The 21,175-nt window shown below is 38.7% G+C and overlaps 2 protein-coding genes across 5 annotated transcripts in view; one reads left to right on the top strand and one right to left on the bottom strand.

The window, feature by feature from the left end:
* The window catches only part of SLC11A2 (solute carrier family 11 member 2), a 45,822-nt gene extending 29,275 nt beyond the window's left edge, over window positions 1-16,547 (top strand). For all 4 annotated transcript variants that reach the window (XM_044755932.2, XM_070495192.1, XM_044755929.2 and 1 more), the window contains exon 17: window positions 1,060-16,547. In XM_044755932.2, the coding sequence (XP_044611867.1) occupies window positions 1,060-1,137 (78 nt within the window). In that variant the 3' untranslated portion in view covers window positions 1,138-16,547. The remainder of the gene's footprint in view (window positions 1-1,059) is intronic.
* HIGD1C (HIG1 hypoxia inducible domain family member 1C) lies at window positions 5,383-19,257 on the bottom strand. The gene is made up of 3 exons (XM_044755957.2): window positions 18,817-19,257; window positions 14,562-14,696; window positions 5,383-5,447 (listed from the first exon to the last, which is right to left on the bottom strand). Exons 1-3 carry the CDS (start codon window positions 19,016-19,018, stop codon window positions 5,383-5,385), a joined length of 402 nt encoding a protein of 133 aa, XP_044611892.2. The 5' UTR covers window positions 19,019-19,257.
* Window positions 19,258-21,175: the final 1,918 nt, after the last annotated feature.

Raw genomic sequence — 21,175 nt, 5'->3', positions numbered from 1 at the left:
TAGAACCTGAACCCAATTCCAGTGCTGTTTCCACTATACTGTAATAGGAATATTTTCTTCCAATGAATTTATAGTCTGCATTCTGCATTAACTCACAGGCTCTTGGTGCCAGGGGGCAGTAACATTCCTAAAGTCCTAAGTAATAACAGTAGGGCTAAAATGAGACTCAATGATTGTCCCACAATGTATGCAGAGGAGAGAAAAAGAGTAAAATGCAACTTCACAAATCCCAACACAAAGCATCTGGATTCCGGTTTCCAGGACTGGGGTCTGGCAGTGTGTTTTTAAAGTAGCTGAAGTTATTCTGATTTAGCCTGACAAACATTTGGGACCCAAAGGTCATTTCCCTCTCTCTTAGCACATGCCATTTTATGGTGTATTTTTTTCCCTAATGAAAGGCTTTTCTCTCTCAGTGCTAAAGAATAATGGGGGGTGTTGGCCCCGTGGCTGAGCAGTTAAGTTCACGTGCTCCACTTAAGTGGCCCAGGGTTTCACCCATTTGAATCCTGGGCAGGGACATGGCACCGCTCATCAGGCCGTGTTGAGGCGGCATCCCACATACCACAACTAGAAGGACCCACAACTAAAAATATGCAACTGTGTACCGGGAGTCTTTGGGGAGAAAAAGGAAAAATAAAATCTTTAAAAAAAAAACCAAAAGAATGGGGCCCAGATAATAGGGTTCAGGATTTAGACCATTTGAAATTTGATTTCTAACTCACACAGTACTAAAATACAAAGGCACTCCGTGTGTTTGCTCTTAATAGCCTTATCAGGAGCACCCATCTGAGGTGGAGTGACATGAGAATAGTCAAAGTGCAAATTTTGCTGAGGGCATTTGGCACTATCTCAATTCTTAACTATTTCAGCTTCTAGCTATTTTATGTACCATAAATCCTTCATGTATCTGTAAGCCATTTCTTTTCTGAAATAAAAATCAATATAGTGGTACTGAAAAAAGGCCTAGATTGATATGCTGATTATAGGTACTTAAGTGCCAATTTTAATATTCAAATACTTGCAAATCAGTCTAACCCTTTTCCATCTTTTTGTCCATAGTACCATCTGGGATTGACAGCTCAGCCTGAACTCTACCTTCTGAACACCGTGGATGCTGACTCACTTGTGTCTAGATGAGTGACAGCTTGAGAGACTGTATAAGAACCACTTTGTCTTAGTCCTTTTGTGCCAAGTGTCCTGTTAATATATCTCTGTTTGTTCAGAGGTGAGTTTTGTTCAAATGTTTTGAACAAAAGCCAAGATTTCCTCATGGGAAGAGTCTTAAAAGCTGACAGCTCTAAGTGTAGGTCAGAGACCCACCCACCTCACAACAGTCCTACAACAGCCAGAGTTAAATGTTTGGCCTGTGATGGCCACACACCCCCATGGGCTTGTGTCTTGACTTCTGGAATTTATAAAATATATATGTATATATATTTATATAAACCTGAACATATCAGTTTGGGTAGAGTTTTAAGGTTATATAAATTTGATCTTTTGTATTTTTAAAAAACATTTTAGATAAATCAGATATTAGTTTTGTCTAGATCACAAGTGAGAAAAGAAAGGGAGTCGTGCTCTTTTTCAGAATGAACTGGTCAAACTGACTTACCTTTTAAAGTGATGGTTGATTATGGCCAGTTAAATTTCACTTCGATTTTGAATGACCAGACTCTTAGTAACTACTGATACTAGCAGATCTTTCTAAAGAAAACATTTCTTCTATACGGCAATTATATTTAATCTTGGTTATCGGTGTGCTTTGTAATTATTCTCTTTGTTGTTGCTTTTCTTGAATTTTTCAGAGATATGATGGCATTTTCCAAAGAGCTTAATAATACCTAGTAACAAGATCCAGAAAATATACTTTAGCCAATGATCAGTTTTCCATGCTGCATTGTAACTCAGCCCATTCTAGCATTCAAATTTTAGGTATAAAAAGAAGAAACTTCCAGGATTTAACTTTGTAAGTCCCAACAGAAGATAATGGAGGTATTAGTTTTCTTCCTAATGTTCGTATAGTCCTATCATGTCTTTTCTTCTCACTTTTCCCATTAACACCCCAAACACCATTTCTAGGTCCAAAGTCTGTTTCCAGGAGTGGCTAATATTTCTAATGTTGACTTAGAGGGAATGCTAAGCATTTTATTTTAAGATACTTATGCCAAGTAGCATGAGATTAGAACCAGACTGTGACTTGGAAGATTAGTCCATATGTCACAAACTTCCTGCCTACATATGGGTTATAGATTTTTTTTTTGACCCCTCTGTGTAGCCAGGATTTTTTTCTTTAAAATTTTTATAATAAAAAACAATATTTAAAAATGGAAAGTTTTTGCATAATTATCTGATCAAAAAGTCAGAAGATTTTCAACACTGGACTCACATTCCTGCATAAAAGTGCAGTTGACTGGAATTGAATGGCAGCTATCCATTTGTAATAGAATATACTCCAGGGTGGCATACACCCCACTTCACTCATTTCCTTCCATTCCCAAAGGCAGTGAGTTTGCAAACCCTGTAGCCTTTGTATAACTTTGAGCATCATTTTCCTCTTTCAGCATAAAAGTTAAATATCTGACCTCTGCCTTATTTTAAAACTTAGTACCTTTCAATAAGACTTTAAAAAAAAAAACAGACATTGCTTATTTTCATTTTTAATGACTTGGCCCTCTAAGTGGCAGGGATTGTTCTAAGATGATACTTTAAAATTCTCTCATTTCTACTTCAGGGGCCTTTGAAACTTCTGATAAGAGCAGCAGCCTCGCAGCAACCCAGGTTACAAGTCCTTCTGATCTTAAAATGAAACTGAATTAACATCACTTATCGGCTGTCACTTGAAAAAGAGCCTTTTAAAATGAGTTTCAGTGTTTTGATTTTTTTATACACAGACAGCAACTCTAGATGAATCAATTTGTTGGATTTTCCTCCTTCCCTGGGCAATTTAATTTCTCAGTAGTTTCATTACCAGAAAATGTTTGGGGAAAGAAAAAAAAGGCAAAAAATATCCTGTTTTGCAACTCATAAAAAGGTGAGGTAGATGGTTATACAGAGATTAAGTACCTTGGGGATTTCTGTAGCTCTTCTCCCTTCTTCAACTGTATGTTACTAGGAACAGACTAGAGTTTACAAAGATTTATATATAAGTATACCTCTCAGGTTATACAACTCCTGTAATCAGAAAATTTGATAATAAAGCAAAGTGAATCATGCTAAAACCAGTAGAGGAGATTGATGTCTAAAGACTGAGTCTTGGGTAAATTTTTTTTGCTAAGTTTAGTGAACATTTAATCATTTTCTAATTTATGATTTACAAATCTGGATTTCTATATTATGTGCTAATATAGATATTAATGTATTCACTCTTAAGATTAACCTAGAGGCATACACTCACTCAGTTCCTGGGGTTTAACAGTGTGGAGACAATTTGTAAAAGGATGCTCTGACAATGTAGACCCAGAATGTCACAAAAGTGCAATTAAATAATTGTTGCTGAGCAGCGGCTGCTACATAACTGTGTGTAGGCCTAATATAAAAGGGAGTCAGGGCATCTCCGGGCATGTGAAATAGTTTAATTGGTAAGTGAGGTATCAGGGGTTACAGTAGCCAATGAAAACAGCCTTCTCAATTTTAAACATTATGATACTAAGCCACCAAAGCTTTGCTCCAGAAGTACTGTGCAAATTCAGGTACTGTATATTATCTATTTAAAGGGTCTTCCTGCAATGTGACCCTCCCTCTTCACCCAAGCTAATATGGGTAAATGAGCATCCTGCATACTTCTTAACTTTTCCCCATGTATGATTTTACATTTTAATTTAAACACAATTTGTGAGTTCTCATGCATAGCTACTTTTAATATAGAAATACTTTGCATTGCTTTTTATAAGCATTAAGTGTATTACTTTAGCTCTCTCAGAGTAAGGTTAGAAAATTCTGGAACCTATTGGGTTTTGTGAGAAAAGCCCATTTCTAATTAAATACTTCGGTTCCTCTATTTTTAATGCTGAGTATATATTGAGAGAGTGGAATCATTCCAGTAGCCTAATTAGAAATATCTTTTCATTGTGTAATCAACGTGAAGAATGACATTTCTATGCCAGCTCTCCTCAATTTTCCTGACCTTCATGGAACATATTAGATCCAGCTGCTGGAATATTTACTCTAGTGGAATAAAGTAGTTGGACTCTTCCGATGCCTATTTTCCAAAGAGGACAGTGTTGACCAAAATATGTGTACCTGTTGTTGCCACTAGAAGAGCTTCATGATAGGTACAAATGACAACTTTTAAAATAATTACCTGTGTCAAAGGAGACGAGTGTATACATACAACAGGGGATTAATATCTCTCATGCAGATGTATTTTCAGATATTCCTACAATTTTCCCTTCCCCAAACACTGGATTTCATCTTCCTGTCAGAGTAACCCTCCACTACAGGAAACATCAAGGAAAAGGAAACCACCACCACAGATCGTCTTACAGTGCATTCTTTATTTTATTTCAGCGAATACTTTTTTTTTTAGTTTTCTTTCCCAGGCTTTGAGTCTTAGGGAGTAAATCTCAATTATGACCGTTATAACTTCAACAAAGTCTAGTTAATTTTTTAGAATGCTAGGGCAGTTACAGGGGAGTTTGAGGTCACAGGTATACTTAACATTTCATGTCTATTTTGGTTTCTTGTGTCTTCTGCAGTGTCATACCAGATTAGCAGTAGCACATCGGGACTAAATCTTTTCACCCCCACAATACTGCCATCTGGGGGAAAAGGGATTTTTTAGCAATTTACCTTTGTACTCCTAGAAATACTTCCAAGAAGTATAAAAATATGTAGATATTTAAATCTTAGACATTTATGTTTGTGGTAAAATAGTCAAGTTTCTATGTAAGAGTAAGGTAGGTACACAGTGGTGAAACAAATTTAAATAATAACATGACCATTCTCCTCTGATGTAATTCTTGGTCATTCAAAAAGGGAGTTTATAAAGCCTTAATTACCTTGCCCTATTTGGGGAGAATTAAGCGATGAGCAGTGTGTCACATTTAATGTGGATATAGAACATTTTTTCTGTAGCCATTATATAACTCACTCCTAAATTTCAAATTGGTTTGGCATAATATAAATTATTTTCTGCCACTAACTAGAAAATAAAAATTTTGAAAGTTAGAAAATCATGTCCTAGGTTCTGAAAGACATCAGCAATGATATTTTTGAGTTGACTATGATTGTTGATTTGGAAATCAACTTCTTAAACAATTGAGACTTACTATACAATACTATGAGAATTCTGTCTGATACTTCTGCAGTTTAATTTGCTACGTATTGAAAATTCTTCATAATAAATGGTTTTCAGAAGTCTTCTTATCTCTCTTCTATGTAACTTCATTTTTTGGACACATTGAAGAATCGAGGTCTAATGTAATCCTTATACATAGAATAAAGAACACCTAGGAACAAAAAGATGTGTATCAACAGAGTATCCATGGGAAACAGACACTGAATTTCTTCCATTTGTATTCTTCCAAAACTGGCCCACAGTTTAAAAACAAATGCCTTCCAACTCACTAATTTTTGGTTTGGATCATACAAATGGCTCCAGAAAATAAACCGAACAAAACAAAACTAAGAGGCCTTTAAGATCAATCTAAATCTGAATTTATGATGTTACTATGCCACCCTAAAGTTTGAATTTTAAAATATTGGTGAAAAAGTTAGGAAAGTGGGAAGATTAGGCTAGATACTAAGATAAAAATAATAGGCATCTCAACTTAGCAAACATCTATTCAGTGTCTACTTGTGCTCAGTATCCTGAGGAAAACAAAGGTGAGTGGATCTAATCCCTGCTTCTAGGGATTTACAGTCTAGTGGGTAAATTAGCTGTGAGTTTCAGCAGATGAGATAGACGTATATCTTCCACAAGGATGAGGTCCCAGGGCTATGCAGAAAGGGGGAAGTAGCTGGGGAAATAGCCTGAGGAATAGAGGAGCCACTTCACTGAATTCTAGAGATGTCAGCAAATGTTCATACTCAAAGCAAGTTAAGGAGTCACAGATTTAAACCACAACTCACCCCACTTCCTGGTCCATAGCAATTATCAAGCCATCAGCTATACAGTAGATTGTCTAAACTAAATCCTTCATTTTCCTTCTGCTTTCTTTCTGACACTGCTTGTTAATATCTTTAAAGAGTGCACAGAGGATAAAGGATCAGTAAGTTAGTTCTCTTCTCAACATGATAGCAAAGTGAGGCAGATGTTTGCGTAATTTTCTAATGAAATAGTACTATAATATCATAGATGTATAAAATTCAAGCCAAAAAATTTTTAAACTTGAATCATTGTGGGTGTCTATGGAAATAACATTCTTAGATTTAGAGAGAATTATAGGACTCATTTGCCTGTGCTTATTAGACACAGATAATTCTTAACTCTTGTCTGCCTTTTAAATGTTGGTGTTCTCTGGAGTTCTGATCCCAACTCTTTTCTCACCTTATTCATACCTGTTCCTTCACTGGTAAACTAAGTCAGATTTCTAAGTTAGATCTCTCTTCTGAGTGTCAGACTCATACATTCATTATACTATATGTGACATTTTCACATCTCATAGATAGGTGGTCTCCAAACTTTTAAATTGTGCATGAGCAAATATGTTGAGCATGTCCTCAAAATGTGCATTTTTTTATAAACAATATAAATGTAGTATGGTCAGTCTGTTTATTAGTAAAGCTTTTTTGTTTTTAAGATAAAAATGTTTGCTTCCCACATCCCCATGGATCTCCTTAATATATCTCCTGGGGTATGAGTACTCTAATTGGGAGACATCTGCCATAGGCATCTCAGTCAGTATAATATAAAATTAAGAGTTCACGCTCTGGAGTGGATTGCCCAGGTGATTGAGAACAAGTAACTTTTCCTTTCTAAGCTGCAGTTTCCTTCTCTGTAAAATGAGATAATAACAGTACCTACCTCACAGAGTAAAAGGTTGTTTAATAAAGACTTTATCTGGTCTTTGACCAGAGTTCCAGGCATAGAGCTTCTAATGGAAGTTCCAAGCATTTGGAACTTTGTTATTCATGAGTCCCTTAGATCATACCTGAATTTATGCTAACAAGGTGACTCATCGTGGGCTCCTAGGTAGCTTCAGGATGTGGCTGGTCATGCCAGAAAGACCAACCATGTGATTAGAGGGTTCTAAACCCCCAGGGAAGGGAGTAGGACCAGAGATTGAGTTTAGTCACATGGCCAATAATTCAATCAATCATGCCTACATAATGAAGCCCTAATAAAAACTCTGGACACTGAAGCTCAGTGGAGTTTCTTGGTTGGTAAACACATTGATGAGCTGGGGGGGTGACATGCCCTGATTCCACAGAGAGAAACTTGTAGACACAGGCATAGAAGCTTTAAGTTTTGGACCCTCCAGACCCTATGTGTCTCTTTATTTGGCTGGTCCTGGTTTGTATACTTTATAATAAAACTATAATTGTAGGTATAGTACTTTCCTGAGTTCTGTAAGTTGTTCTAGTGAAATGTCAAACTTGAGGGAGTCTTGAGAACCCCTGAATTTGTAGCCAGTTGGTCAGAAGTGTGGGTGGCCTGGGGACCCCCAAAAGCTGATGTCTTAAGTAAGGGCAGTCTTTACGGGAACCATGTCCTTAAATCTGTGGCATCTGATGTGAGCTCCAGGTGGTTAGCATCAGTATTGAATTATATTGCAGTACACCAGATGGTGTCAGAATAGGTATCTATTAAGATTAAATGAGATAATGATATATGTGTAGTTTGCACATAGTAAGCACTCATTAAGTGTTAGTTATTATTGTTTTGTCCAGTATGCACTCACCCTCCCACTAAACCTGTTCTTCTAGGTTCTTTATATTTGTGAAAGGCAAAGCTTTCATCTGGTTGCCCAAACCAGCAATCTAGGAATCATCCCTGATTCCTCCTTCCTAACTTTTTCCAATCACTTAGACGCCAAGTCCTTAATACTTCTAGAATTAATCTCCTCCTATTTCCATTGCCACTGCCTTAATTCAGATCCAATTATCTAATTGTCTTTTTTGTCTTTATTTTTTCCCCTCCTTTGCAAATCATCTCAAGTCATTTTTTTCTCCTTACGTTTTTTTCATGGTGAAATATAATATGCATGGAAAATAGTAGATAAAACTTAAATGACCAGATTAACAAATAGTTGTAGAGTGAACACCTGTAATTATGGACAGAAATAGAATATTGCAGGCAACCTAGAAGCCTCTCAGCTTTCCCTTTCTGATCATATTCCCCTCTCTTTTCCATAGGTAACCACTGTTCTGAGTTTTATGATAATAGTTTTCTTCCTTGTCTTTATGGTGTGACTCTTGGTTCAGTATTCCTAAACAAACAGTTTCATATTGCCTGTTTCTGATCTTTCTATAAAAAACGGATCTTTCTAAACTGCCATTCTGACTATGTTACTCCCCTGTTTAAACCCTTCACTGGCTCACTTCTTGTTATTCCTCTGCTTGCAACCATATAAATCTATCGGGGATTTGTTTTATATCAACTTAGCTGAGTGTAACTGTGTTTTCCAGAATTCCCTTCACTGCATATTTCTGGGTTAGCTTGGCTCACAAGAGACATTTTGCTTAGATTTGAAAGTGAAAGTTGAAGCAGCAGCTGCCATATTCCTTTTACACTTGGAAGGCTTGGTTTGGGATACCAGCTTGTGCATATTCCTGTTTACTGCTAGCTCCTCTCATTGTTCTTGGCCAGCAGTCAGGCCCATAAACCCTTCAGCTCCTTCTGGATCGCCTCCTCTAGCTTCTTTGGCTTCTAGGCCAGATGTGGATTGGCTCCATGATAGACGGTGCCAGCTTCTCCTACAGCTCACCCTATGATCAGAGTTGGAGTCAGTAAGAGACTGACTCAAATATCCATCTGTCCTTGTGGGTTCCAGCTCATCCTTGCATATTCCAGTTTATTTTTCCTTCCCAATTGCTGCCTTGCTAATAACTTCAGGTCCCAGCATTAGAAACACAAGCAACAGCCTAACATGGACTGTTTAACCAGCTCCCAAAATTGCTTAGGATCATATGTCTATAATAAATCCCTTTTTATCTATCACTACTAGTAGTTTTGCTTCTCTGTGTGAACCCTGATTGATACAGAATTTGGTATCAGAAGCTTCCGGAGGAACATAACCGTGAAGATAGGTTCTCTGGTCTGAGTTATCTGGAATTGGTTCTTTGATCTCATTAGATTTAAAGGTATTGATGACCATTTTTTTCAGTGCTAAAGAGGATGCTAGCAGTCCATGGCGTGCAGTAGCAAAACTTTTTAAAAAATTATTTCCTACAGATACCCTTAATCAAGTGTCTATAGAAAGCAAGGCTTTGGGTGATCAAGCACTTGCTGCTATAGAACATTTAGTGGAAATAAAGACTATAATAAGGTTGGTTACTTCTAAGTGTGCTGGAGAACTTGGGAAAACAATGGTGGGCTCAGGGCTTTTAATTCCTAGCTTCAAGGTCCTGTGAGGGACTTGAAAGTTTTATGACTTTCCAGAAAGAAACTCTTAAATCCTGCAGCCATGAGGCTGATATTTTTGAAATCCATACACAGGGTCTAATCCTGTGAGTGGCTAATCACAACCCAGATTAAATTCCCAACCTCACAAAGTCTCTTATGTTAAAGTTAGGGTATTGCTTTGGGAAAGAGTGGGACTCTGAAAGTTGGGATAGGGACAAATGGGCAGATTTCAGTGAAACTGGATCCTCAAACCCCTATATTTTACTGAGACTCCTTTGCCAGTAGAAACAGCCCTTCCATCCCTGTCTGAAAATGACTGAATCTCGGACCAATAGGTAATCTCCACTAAATGAAGGTGAAACGCCAGAACTTCCTTGGTGTACTTCCAGGGTAGAACAGTGATTCTCTCCTGGCAGCGATTCTTCTTTACTGGGGCAGTTTTGTTCCCCAGGGAAATCTAGCAATGTCTGGAGACATTTTTGGTTGTCACACTGGGAGTGGGTGGGTGCTATTGGCATCTAGTGAGTAGAGGCCAGGGATGCTGCTAAACATCTTGTAATACACAGGACAGCCCTCCACAAAAAAAAATAACCCAGTCCAAAATGTCAGTCGTGCTGAGATTGAGAAACCCTGCCATCGAGGAAGGTATCCAAAGGCTTAGGGAGATTGGAATGTTAGAGTGGCTTTATCCTTCTCACTCACCCCCTAAATATATCTACTCCCTTCACCAACACTGTGAGAAATACATCTGTGAAGGGAACCCTGGCATCCTTGAAGAGTTCTATGGTAACTATTTTTTTTTTAAAGATTTTATTTTTTCCTTTTTCTCCCCAAAGCCCCCCAGTACATAGTTGTATATTCTTCGTTGTGGGTCCTTCTAGTTGTGGCATATGGGACGCTGCCTCAGCGTGGTTTGATGAGCAGTGCCATGTCCGCGCCCAGGATTCGAACCAACGAAACACTGGGCCGCCTGCAGCGGAGCGCTCGAACTTAACCACTCGACCACGGGGCCAGCCCCTATGGTAACTATTTTTTGTAAGCTAGAAATGACAGTGGGAACTACTGGGCTCCCTGCATTCACTGGGGACGATGGTCTCCTGAGGTGGCAGGGGTCAAGTGGCAGCATTTAACTGACAAAGACAAGGAAAGCATGATTACTGTGATGGGCAGCAAAACCTAAGCAGTGATCAGAATAGTCTAATCCACAAAGATCTTTAACATTAGCTAACTGATTATGGTGTTCCCTAAAGTTGAAAGTGGTGGGCAGCATATAAGCGGAAAAGGTTTGATGAACAGAAGTTTGGCTTGACTCATCACAGGAGAGAGCCATGACCCCTTCACTAATTCCAAGATTTGTATTAATTCACAGACTCAAAGTCCCTTGAATAATGGAGAGGTCAGATCTCCTTAAGGAAAGACCCTGTTACACAGCCAAAAATGTAAATACTATAAATCCTCCTTCTGGCCTTCCCCAAAGGGACCTGTGGCCATTCACTAGGGTGAATAGTGAAATATTGTGGGAGATTGTTAAATATTGGTTCTGAATTGATACTAATGCCTGGAGAATTAGTGTGGTTTACCAAACTAGGAGTTTACGGAGGTCAAGTGGTCAATGGAGTTTTGTTGTGGGTCTATTTTGCAGTTGGCCTGGTGGGTCTTTGAACCCACTGTATGTATTTCCCCAGTTCTGGAATGTGTAATTGGAATTGACATACTCAGCAATTGTCAGAGTCCTCACATTGGCTCCCTGACCTGTAGAGTAAGTGCTGTTAGGGTGGGAGAGCCAAAAGTAAGCCATTCTAAGTGGCTCTATCTACCAAATAGTAAACCAAAGCAATATTGCATTCCCAGAGGGATTGTAGAGATTAGTGCCATCATCAAGGACTTTAAAGATGCCAGGCTAGAGATTCCTACCATATCCCCATTCAATTTGCCTCTTTGGCTAGAAGACAGATGGATTTGGGAGAATGATAATGGATTTCTATAAACTTAATCAGGAGATCACTCTGATTCTGGCTGCTGTCCAGGTGTGGTTTCATTGCTAGAGCAAATCAACACAACCTTTGCTATTTGGTTTGCAGCTGTTAATCTAGTTGATTACTTTTTCCTGTATCCCTTTTAGTAACGACCATCAAAAGTAGTGTGCTTTTACCTGGCAGGGCCAGCAGTATACTTTCACTGTCCACTGTCAGGGCTACGTGAGCACTCCAGCCCTATGCCATAATCTAGTTTGCAGGGACCTTGATCATCTCTCCATTTCACAGGACATCACATTAGTCCATTAGATTGATCTGATCTGACTATCAAGGGGAAACTGAGTTGCTACCATACAATGATTGGGTAAGGAGGAGTGTGTCTGGAATGCATGATATCTTCTGGGGCATTTCTTAGTACTCCCATGTCCTGTGATTAAAGACAGTATTGGGGAAACTACACCCAATACAGGCAGGATCGGTAATGACCCAGACCATTTAGGAATGAAGGTATGGGTCATCACACCAAATAACCATGAATAGCCAAGGTGCTCACTGTAGGCAAAGGGGGTATGAAATGGCTAGTGGAAGAACGTAGTTTTAATACCAGCTATGACCATCTGAGCAGTTGCAGAAACAAAGTCTGTGATAGGAATATTTCTTCCTTATTTTTATATGAATACATTTGTGTATACATTAACCAGTTTTTTTTTCTATTTGTCACTTCCATTTACCTACCATCTAATATAAGAAGTGTTAATAGTAGTTAACCTTATATCTCAGGACTTAAGTCACAGGATAACAAAGGGGAATGCAACTCAGCTCAAAGATGAATCAACATCACCCAAAGATGGATGTAGGGATTTGCATCCTCTTTTGGGAGAGAATTAGCATGTTTTTGGTTATACAAGGGATGGTTGATTTTGCCATGTCTTTATTTGAAAGTTAAGTGTATTAAAAGAGGTGTGTATGATGTCAGGTTGACAGAGTGGACAGTAATGGATTTGTATTTTGTCAACTTAGCTGAACTATACTTTCCAGAATTCCTTTCCTTTTATTCCAAGTTATTGCACAAGAGACATTATGCATGAGATTTAGAAGGCAGAAGTGAAGCAACAGCCAAATTCTTTTCATGCTTGGAAAGTACTGGTGCAGCATATTTTTGCTTATCTGCTGGCCCACCCTGTTGACCTGAGACAGCAATCAGGAGTGAGCTACTATGGCTCCTGCTGAATTTCCTCCTTGACCTTCTCTGACTCCTTGGCCAGGACAACGTGTAGCTCAAGGATGAAGGGCATCAACTCTTTCTGTGTCACTCCCATCATCGTATTTGGAGGTTTAGAGATGGTGAGAAATCCATAAGGGTTCTAGTCCATCCTGTGTGTTCCAGCTCGTCTTGGAGGTTCCAGGTTTTTCCTGCTTCTCCCACTTTACATCAATCTTTTCTGACTGCTTGCCCTGCCCACTTTAGTCCCCAGCTCCTCATACATAAGCAAGAGCCTCACAATTACCTAAGTCCAAATAACTATAATAAATCTCTTATTAGTTATGACTACTAGCAGTTCTGCTTCTCTCATCAAACACTGATTGATTCACCTCCCATACGAAACTATGCAGACTTCCGCTAACATGCTATGCCCTTGTGCCTTTGTTTTTTCCTCTGCCTAGTTGATTCTTCCACATTCTTGGCTCATGATGTATTTCACATACTTAGAAAAGCCCTCCCTGGACTCTCAGCCCTAGTTGAATGCCCCTCCTTTGTGCTTGTGCCTCCATGGCAACATGTGCTCTCTCTGTCAGAGAACCTATGACTTTGTATTGCCTTCTGTTCCTGGTCTCTTCCTAAGGAGACTAAACTGTTTGAGGGTGGGGACTGAGTCTTATCACTCTGTCTCTAGTCCAGCACAGTGTCTTGCACATAGCAAGTGCTCAATAAATGTTTACTGAAGCACGAAAATGAGGACTCACTTTAACTTTGTAGTAAAGTTTCTTGTATTTTGTTCAAGATTTGCATATCACAGCTCATAGTAATAAGATAATTACCATTTAACTCCCTGTACACAAGCCCCACATGCCTCACTACAATCCTAGACCTACTCTTAGGCTGATTCTACTCTGCACAGCATGAAGGGGATCTAAGAACATTGTGACTTGTTCTCATTAATGTAGACAAAAAAATTAGATAATTTAGGTCCCAAAGTGGACATCTTGTTAACACTATCTGATTTAGTTGTTGATAAAACCTGAATTAACCAGAAAATTTTATACCACCTGTTCTTTGGATTTGACTATGTAAGTACTGCTTAATTTATAGACTAATTTTAAAAGATTTGCTTATTTTCCTTGAAATAAAAGGAGAACAAGGATATTGAGACTTGTGTGTTCTAAAAACGTTTTCTTTCCAGTTAAACTACTTCAATATTTATATCTGCTGTTCAGATAAGCTAGGAAATATGACTGCTGTTCTTAGCTGAGGAATAAAGTCTGGGATCTATACCCACTGCTTTTAGCTGCATTATATAGGGTATGAACACTTCACTGCTCCTTTCACTATAGAGAATAACAGAACCCATAATCTAGTTCTCACCTGGTTTTGTTTTTTTTATTGAGGTGTAATTAACATACCACATTACATTAGTTTCAGGTGTACAACATAATAATTCTATATTTGTATATATTGTGAAATGACCACCACAATAAGTCTAGTCACCGTAATAGTTACAGAACTTTTCTTGTGATGAGAACTTTTAAGATCTGCTCTCTTAGCAACTTTCAAATATGCAAGGCAGTATTATTAACTATGGTGGCCATGCTGTATGTTACATCCCCATGACTTATTTATTTTATAACTGGAAGTTTGTACCTTTTGTCAACTGAGGGTTTTTTTTTCAGTGCTTAAAATACTAAGAAATTAAGCCTATAACTGGGCAGCAACCTCAACCGAGGCAGGATCAGTGTCTTTCTTACCATGCTTCCTCTGTTATATCATCTTGACCCAACATTCCTCTTCTAAGATGAATGAATAAAATAAGTAAAAATACTCTCAAAGACAGCTGAACACAAACACAAATTAGGCAGATTACCTAGAGTCACAGCTCCTACAACAAATCCTTGGGCAGCAACTCTCATATGAATAAGATGAATGGACATTTTCTGATCTCTTCTGTACTTTAACTTGTAAAGACCATAGGACACCACAGTCATAAAGCCTGCTATCCCTGTGAATTAAAAAAGTAGGGGTTATATAAATAGCAGACTAGAATTCCAAAGAGATTAGAGAGTTGAATAAAAGACTGTCCAATGGATCAATACTTGGAAGATAAGCAGACAAGACACCACAGAATACTTTAAAAACAACCATGCTGGATTTGATCCACCAGATTTTAAGATGGATCCTAAACATTCATGGATTCAATATTTGCAGTTTTGTCTTTTCCCCAAAAACTGAACCATATAGTGTAGCAACTTGTGTAGTAGTTGTAATTTTCCTGAGGCATGATTTTGAGTTGTGCATGCTGGAAGGGTTTTATTTGGGGCAAGTCACTTTGTCAGTGAGTGGACCAACCAAACATCCCAGCAGCCATCGCTTTTGAGTGTTTGGCTTTACTCCTCTCTACCTGTTATCAAATAAGGAGTAAATCTAGTAAAATGATTAAAACTTTAATCTTCTGTAAAAACGAGACATTAAACTTTCATGAGAGATGAAAAGGTATGCATATTTGCACGAGAAGTTTGTGACTCTGGGAAGAACTATGATTCTAGAAAACTCCAGAAGCCCATACAAATATTTCTATATTCCCTACAAATGTCAAGGGGTGAAATACTCCTGTGACAACCACAATCCTATGTAATTGGCTCTAAAACAGAAAACTGATCAACTGAATAGGGAAGACTTTAGAAAGAGATTTAAAACACTCTGAGAACTTAATCCATGACAAATCAAATAACAGATAAAGGAATAATTATTTAATAAACACCATTAGTACAGTTTATTGGTATAGAGAGCTAACTTGGATTTGTATATCACACCAGACCCTATAAAAAAATTCTGGATGGGTTAGAATTAAATGTAAAAATGAAACGAAAATAACAAAAAGTAGAAGAAAATAGAATAGCATATTTACAACATCTACAAGAGAGTAAAGTAGACTTAAAATGACAAGGACCAAACGCTATATTGTGACATAAGAATAAAGAACTTTTGCATAACAAAAGTGTGGCTTTACTTTTGGGTTCCCTCTTTTATCTTATTGATCTATATGTGTCTATCCCTCCATCAGTACAATACTGTCATGATTATTATAGCTATATAATAAGCCTTAATATCAGGTAAGGTGATTCCTTCCACTTCATATTTTTTTTAAAAAAAATTATTTTAGCCATTCTAGGACTTGTGCCTTTTCTTTCCATATAGATTTTAGGATAAGCTTGTCTATGTCTACAAAAAACCTTGCTGGGATTTTGATGGAAATTGAACTAAACCTATAGATCAGTTTGGAGAGAAGTGACATCTTTACTGTATGTTGAGTCTTCGAATCCATGAACACAGTAGTCTCTATGTTTACTTAGGTCTTGATTTCTTTCATTAGCATTTTGTAATTTTCAGCCTACAGATTCTGTACATGTTTTGTTAAGCTTATACCTAAGCATTTTATTTTCTTTGGAGTGATTGTAAATGGTATTATGTTTTTAATTTCAGTTTCCATGTGTTTATTGTTAGTATATAGAAATGCAATTGACATTTATGTAGGATAGCAAGTTTTGATTAACTGTGTTGGCACATATGTGTCTCTCTGAGTGGGGGAGGATATATTTATTCTTTGAGGATCCATTTAAAAAGTGGAAATAAGAATCAGCGTAAATAATCACATTTATATGTATATTTTATAGGCTGATTAGCAATAAATGAAGTTGAAATAAAAATAGCAAAAAACAAGTAATAAAATGATGATGGTGGGCACACTGAGAAATAGGTAAGATGATGAAAGTTCTGTAAATTTAGTCAAATCTTTCTGGAAAGAACTCTGGAAATATATAATAAGTGATATTAAAGTGAATATGCTTCCTGCCCTGGAAATTCTACTTTTGGGAACACACTCCAAGCACATAAAAGAAAAGTCAAGAAGTTGACATAAGATGTTTATGGCTACAGTATGTATGAGGAAAAACTAAACAACACACGTGGCCCAAACAGAGGAAAAACTGCCATAGCTATAAAAAAATTGTAAGTATAGGAAATACTAATATACAGAAATGTACATGTGAAATGTTAACTGAAAGAAGCAAAAAAAAAAAAATCTGTCAACACAGAGTTTAAATACATAAAATGTATGCACAGACCTTAACAGTGATCATAAGACAATTTTAAACAATATAAATAGATCATAATGATGAAAGTTGTTGAGAATAACAAAAATGTTTTGTAAATTATCTGCACATGACACTCCATCTTATAGCAGGAAATACATAGTAGATATTGTTACAATAACAATAGCTAAACAAACTAGTCAATAATATATATATCCAAATGTTATCATTGTTTAGTTTTCTAACAAAAACTTGGCTCTCTTCCCTTATCAAATCAAGGCTCTGTTCTTACTTAAATTGGTCTTGTTTCTTTTAGAGATTAAAGTCAGAACCTTCACTGTTTTCCATATAGTGTCTCTGTAGTTTGTATATAATTGAGTTTAGCTGGAAACACTTTTATCTTTCTACTTTAATCACCCTAAATGTCTCTGAAAAAAATAATTTAATTTACAACAGGCACAGTGGTTAATCTGTTTGTTACAGTGATCTGTTCAAGTGGCATCGAGTTCTCGAATTGCTTTTCTAGTTAAAAATGCTAAGGAAGATGAGTAAATCACTATGAAATTACTTGCTTCCATTTCTTGTAGGTGCTATTACAAGCTTTAATCAAATTAAGTGAAACTTCTAAACACAGACTATTACTGTAAAGTAAAATTTTTATTCTTTTTGATATGTGACTAAGCACACTTAGGAAGTTGCTACATTTGCAGTGACACTTAATGGAAACATGACTTAGACCTGTTTAGAAGGTTTTATGGAATTAATGACAAACTTATGTAAATCTGATTTAAATAAGTTATTTAATAGTTTTCAGACAAAATGAACACAAGGAAAGAAGCATGATTGCAGTATACAATAAGAATGCTTAGGGCAGCTTAAGCATTCAAAAGAGAAGAAAGAGAAAGTGCAGATTTTAAAACATCATATTGCTGCTTAGATTTTGTGGGGTTTTTTTTAAAGTCCACATACATACATTTGTTGAAAATGTAAACATACTAAATATGTGTTGGGAAAGGATAAAGAGGCTAAGACTCCACATCTAATTATAGTACCACTTCTTTAATCTAGAGTTTACTTAACCATCAGCCTCAACATTTGAACACGTCAGGAAGCCAGCAAAAAGGGCCGCTGAGCACGAACACCATGAAGTTCATGCTCTCAACTGTACAGGTAGGCCCAGGCTTTCATTCAGGGCTTCTTTTCTTTTTTTTTAAAGATTGGCACCTGAGCTAACATCTGTTGCCCATCCTTTTTTTTGGTGCTTCTCCCCAAAGCCCCTCAGTATGCAGTTGTATATTCTAGTCGTAGGTCCTCCAGGCTCTGCTATGTGGGACACTGCCTCAGCATGGCTTGATGAGTGGTGCTGACTCTGCACCAAGGATCTGAATGGGCAAAACCCCAGGCCAACCAAGCGGAGCGGAGCGGGCGAACCCAACCACTCGGCCACGGGGCTGGCCCCAGGGCTTCTTTACTCTGAATTGACTCAGTTCTTTTAAGTTTGGGTATCTAGCTTCTGGTGCCACAGAACATTAGAAGAAGAAGTTTTTGGTGGTACCCAACAGTAATGGAAGAAACAGAAAAATCAGTAAACATGAGAGACAAGAACTTAAAGGTTGGAGTTACCTAGAGGGCAAAGAGACATATACGTCTCAATAGTCCCTAATAGACTTTATATAGTAAACTGATGCTGCTCTTGATGATTCTGGGTCATCATAGAAATGTTAAAGTCCATTCAGTCAATTCCATTTTGATGGGCTGGGAAAGAGTGATTTTAGAGAGACCTCTAATGAAAATGGATTAAACAAAATAAAATTTGATCCTTCATAATAATAATAGCTAACAATTATTGGGGTTTACCATATACTAGAAACTTATGAAAGTTTAACTCATCTTCCTGCTTAGAGGGAGTTACCTTCAATTATCTGAAAAAATTCAATTGTATAAAACATTTCAATCCTCAGAGATACCAGGTAAGGCATTACTGTGTTATTACAAACAGTTTTCCAGTGTCCAGTCAAGACTTGTACTTACCTATAGGGACAAAGGGGGAGTCCCTAGATTTCCTGATCAGTCGAGATAATTGGCCTTTGTCCTCATCTGCTGACCACTGGTTATCTGAAGACATTTTTCTCCCAGTAACAGTAGGGGATAAATGTGGTTGCTGTGAATCATTAAAAAGAATCCGTTTACCCTCTCCCAATATACTCTTGACTATGTGTTCTTCTGTCTTCATTTGCTTGACATGCCTGTCTGCTCAATTGAAATAAAGTCATCTTTTCTTCACCCTTTTCATTATAGAATTCTTTCATTTTGTTGGGGGAGGTAAAAGAAAAATATATAAAGAGAGGTAATGATGATAAGATTCTGTGAATACAGAATAAAAACACAGATCATAGTTATGTTATTCAGTCTCCTTTCATTGCTTAGCATTTGAGATCATTGGAAACCTCAGAATTTCTTCCACAAACAGTAAGAACACAGTGTTTCTTTTACAAAATACCATTTTAAAGAATGCTAGCAGTGCCAACCTAGGCAAAAATACCCCCAGATTTACAGGTGATGGGAGAAGATCACTCTAATTCTGCAGAATGTGCAGGGCAGTATAAAGTCATTGAGGTATTTACCAAGCACCTGCCATGGGCCAGGTGCTATGCTGGACAATGAAAATAATATTCGTTGTCTACCAGGATGAATGAGGAAACTTGCAAGAGCAACTATAATCACAACACGGTTTAGCAGCACCTCAGTCTGTTATGCGTGCAACCCACAAGTTTCACCTCAAAATTCAAATATGATGGCTTCATCCTATGAATCAGCTTTCATCAGAAACTGTAACTTGGTAAGTGGCAGAAGCACAATACCTGTGGCGTACCCCACCACCTGCTGTCTGTCTCCTGGTGTTCCTTGAGCAGGGAGCTGTAGATCAGAACAGGCTTTGTAAGGCTAGGACACATTTACCTGCAATATTCAACTAATTGATAATGAGAAAGCCCAGAAACACGCCCCCGCGAGGGAGTGGCCGACTGGTATTGGCCAAGGTTTCCACAGCACCTGCTGGAAACTCACTGGTGGCAGCACTTGGACCACAAACATTAAGCTTTGCAAGACGACATGAAGGAAACGTTAAGGCTTTTCAAGAAGATGCCTTTACTTAATTCTGCCTTCACAGGCGAGCTCCCAGCTTCCCCCTGTGGTTGTGAGTCAGCTCCCTGACTCCACGGCCCAAAATCGAGAGGAAAGTGGGGGCAGGGTTACAACACTGGATTTGGCGGTGGGGGTGGGGGTTAACCATCTGGGCCCCAGATTCTCGGCGTCTTGTAGGGATATACGCTCGCCAGAGGGGCGCCCGCTGTGGCCTGGAGCTCGCACTAACGCCGGGCTAGCCCGCCGGTAGTCACCTAGGAGCGAGGCTCTCGCCACTGCGGCTTTGCAGAGCCTGAGCTGCACGTGCGCCCTAAGGGGCAGGAAGTGATGTCACCGCGCCCGCGGCCAATCCCAGGGCAGGGTGGGCCTGCCCGGGAAGGGGCTGAGCCCCGCCCCTGTGCGCCTGCGTCGTCTCATGTGCCTCAGGCTGACGCGGCTGTCGGGGCGGGTGCTTGGTAGACGTTCTCTTCGGTTCTGCTGCCATCGGACAGCCCGGGCCCCTTGAGGCTGTGAGGGGTCCTGGCCGACGGCCCGAGACCCTGAGCCCTGAAGACCTCAGGATGAGAGCAGAGGAAAGGTAGCGTTAGCCGTTTTTTCCTTATAACTTTTAAATTTTAAATAATTTCAGACTTACAGAGGAGTTCCCAGAATAGTATAAAGAACTGTATGTCCGACACTCAGATTCCGCTTTGTTAACATTTAGCCACCTTTGCCGTATCATTTTTCTCTAGATAGGATTCCTTCCTATGAACCATCTGAGAGGAAGTTGCGTGCTGATGTGCCTTCGCCCCTAAGTACTTTCGTATGCATGTGGGGCGTGGACCCGAGGATCCGACTTGACCAGAACTTGAAAGTCGGAATCTTTTTTTTTTTTACATTTTATTTTTCCTTGTTGTCCCCAAAGCCCACCCCACCAGTACATAATTGTATATTCTAGTCGTGGTGTCCTTCTAGTGCTGGCTTGTGGGACGCTGCCTCAGCTTGGCTTGATGGGCGGCGCCATGTCCGCGGCCAGGATCTGAACCAGCGAAACCCTGGGCCGCCACAGCGGAGCACGGGAACTTAGCCGCTGGACCCTGAAAGTCCAACTCTGCTTAGTAGCGAGGGGTCCCCGAGATCCAGTGTTAAAAATTCCTTCCCCACCTCCTCAAAAATGTTTAGAACCCCATCATAGATGTTTAGAACCTCCTCATAAAAATTTAGAGCCCTGTCATAAATGCTTAAAACCTTACCATACGTGCTTGAA

The sequence above is a fragment of the Equus asinus genome, chromosome 22 (genome assembly GCF_041296235.1).
Source record: "Equus asinus isolate D_3611 breed Donkey chromosome 22, EquAss-T2T_v2, whole genome shotgun sequence".
In the NCBI taxonomy this organism is placed as follows: Eukaryota; Metazoa; Chordata; class Mammalia; order Perissodactyla; family Equidae; genus Equus; species Equus asinus.
Note: the sequence above shows the minus strand (reverse complement) of the source record. Positions and strands in the feature narration are given on the sequence as shown.

Bases quoted from the DNA above. Each gene is read 5' to 3' on its own strand.
- HIGD1C (XM_044755957.2), bottom strand. From the start codon at position 19,018: ATGAAGACAGAAGAACACATAGTCAAGAGTATATTGGGAGAGGGTAAA. The intron at 14,697-18,816 runs GTAAGTACAAGT...TTTAATTCACAG, and splicing joins CTCCCCCTTTGTCCCTATAG to GGATAGCAGGCTTTATGACT. The intron at 5,448-14,561 runs GTAATCTGCCTA...TTTTGTTCCTAG, and splicing joins TGTAGGAGCTGTGACTCTAG to GTGTTCTTTATTCTATGTAT.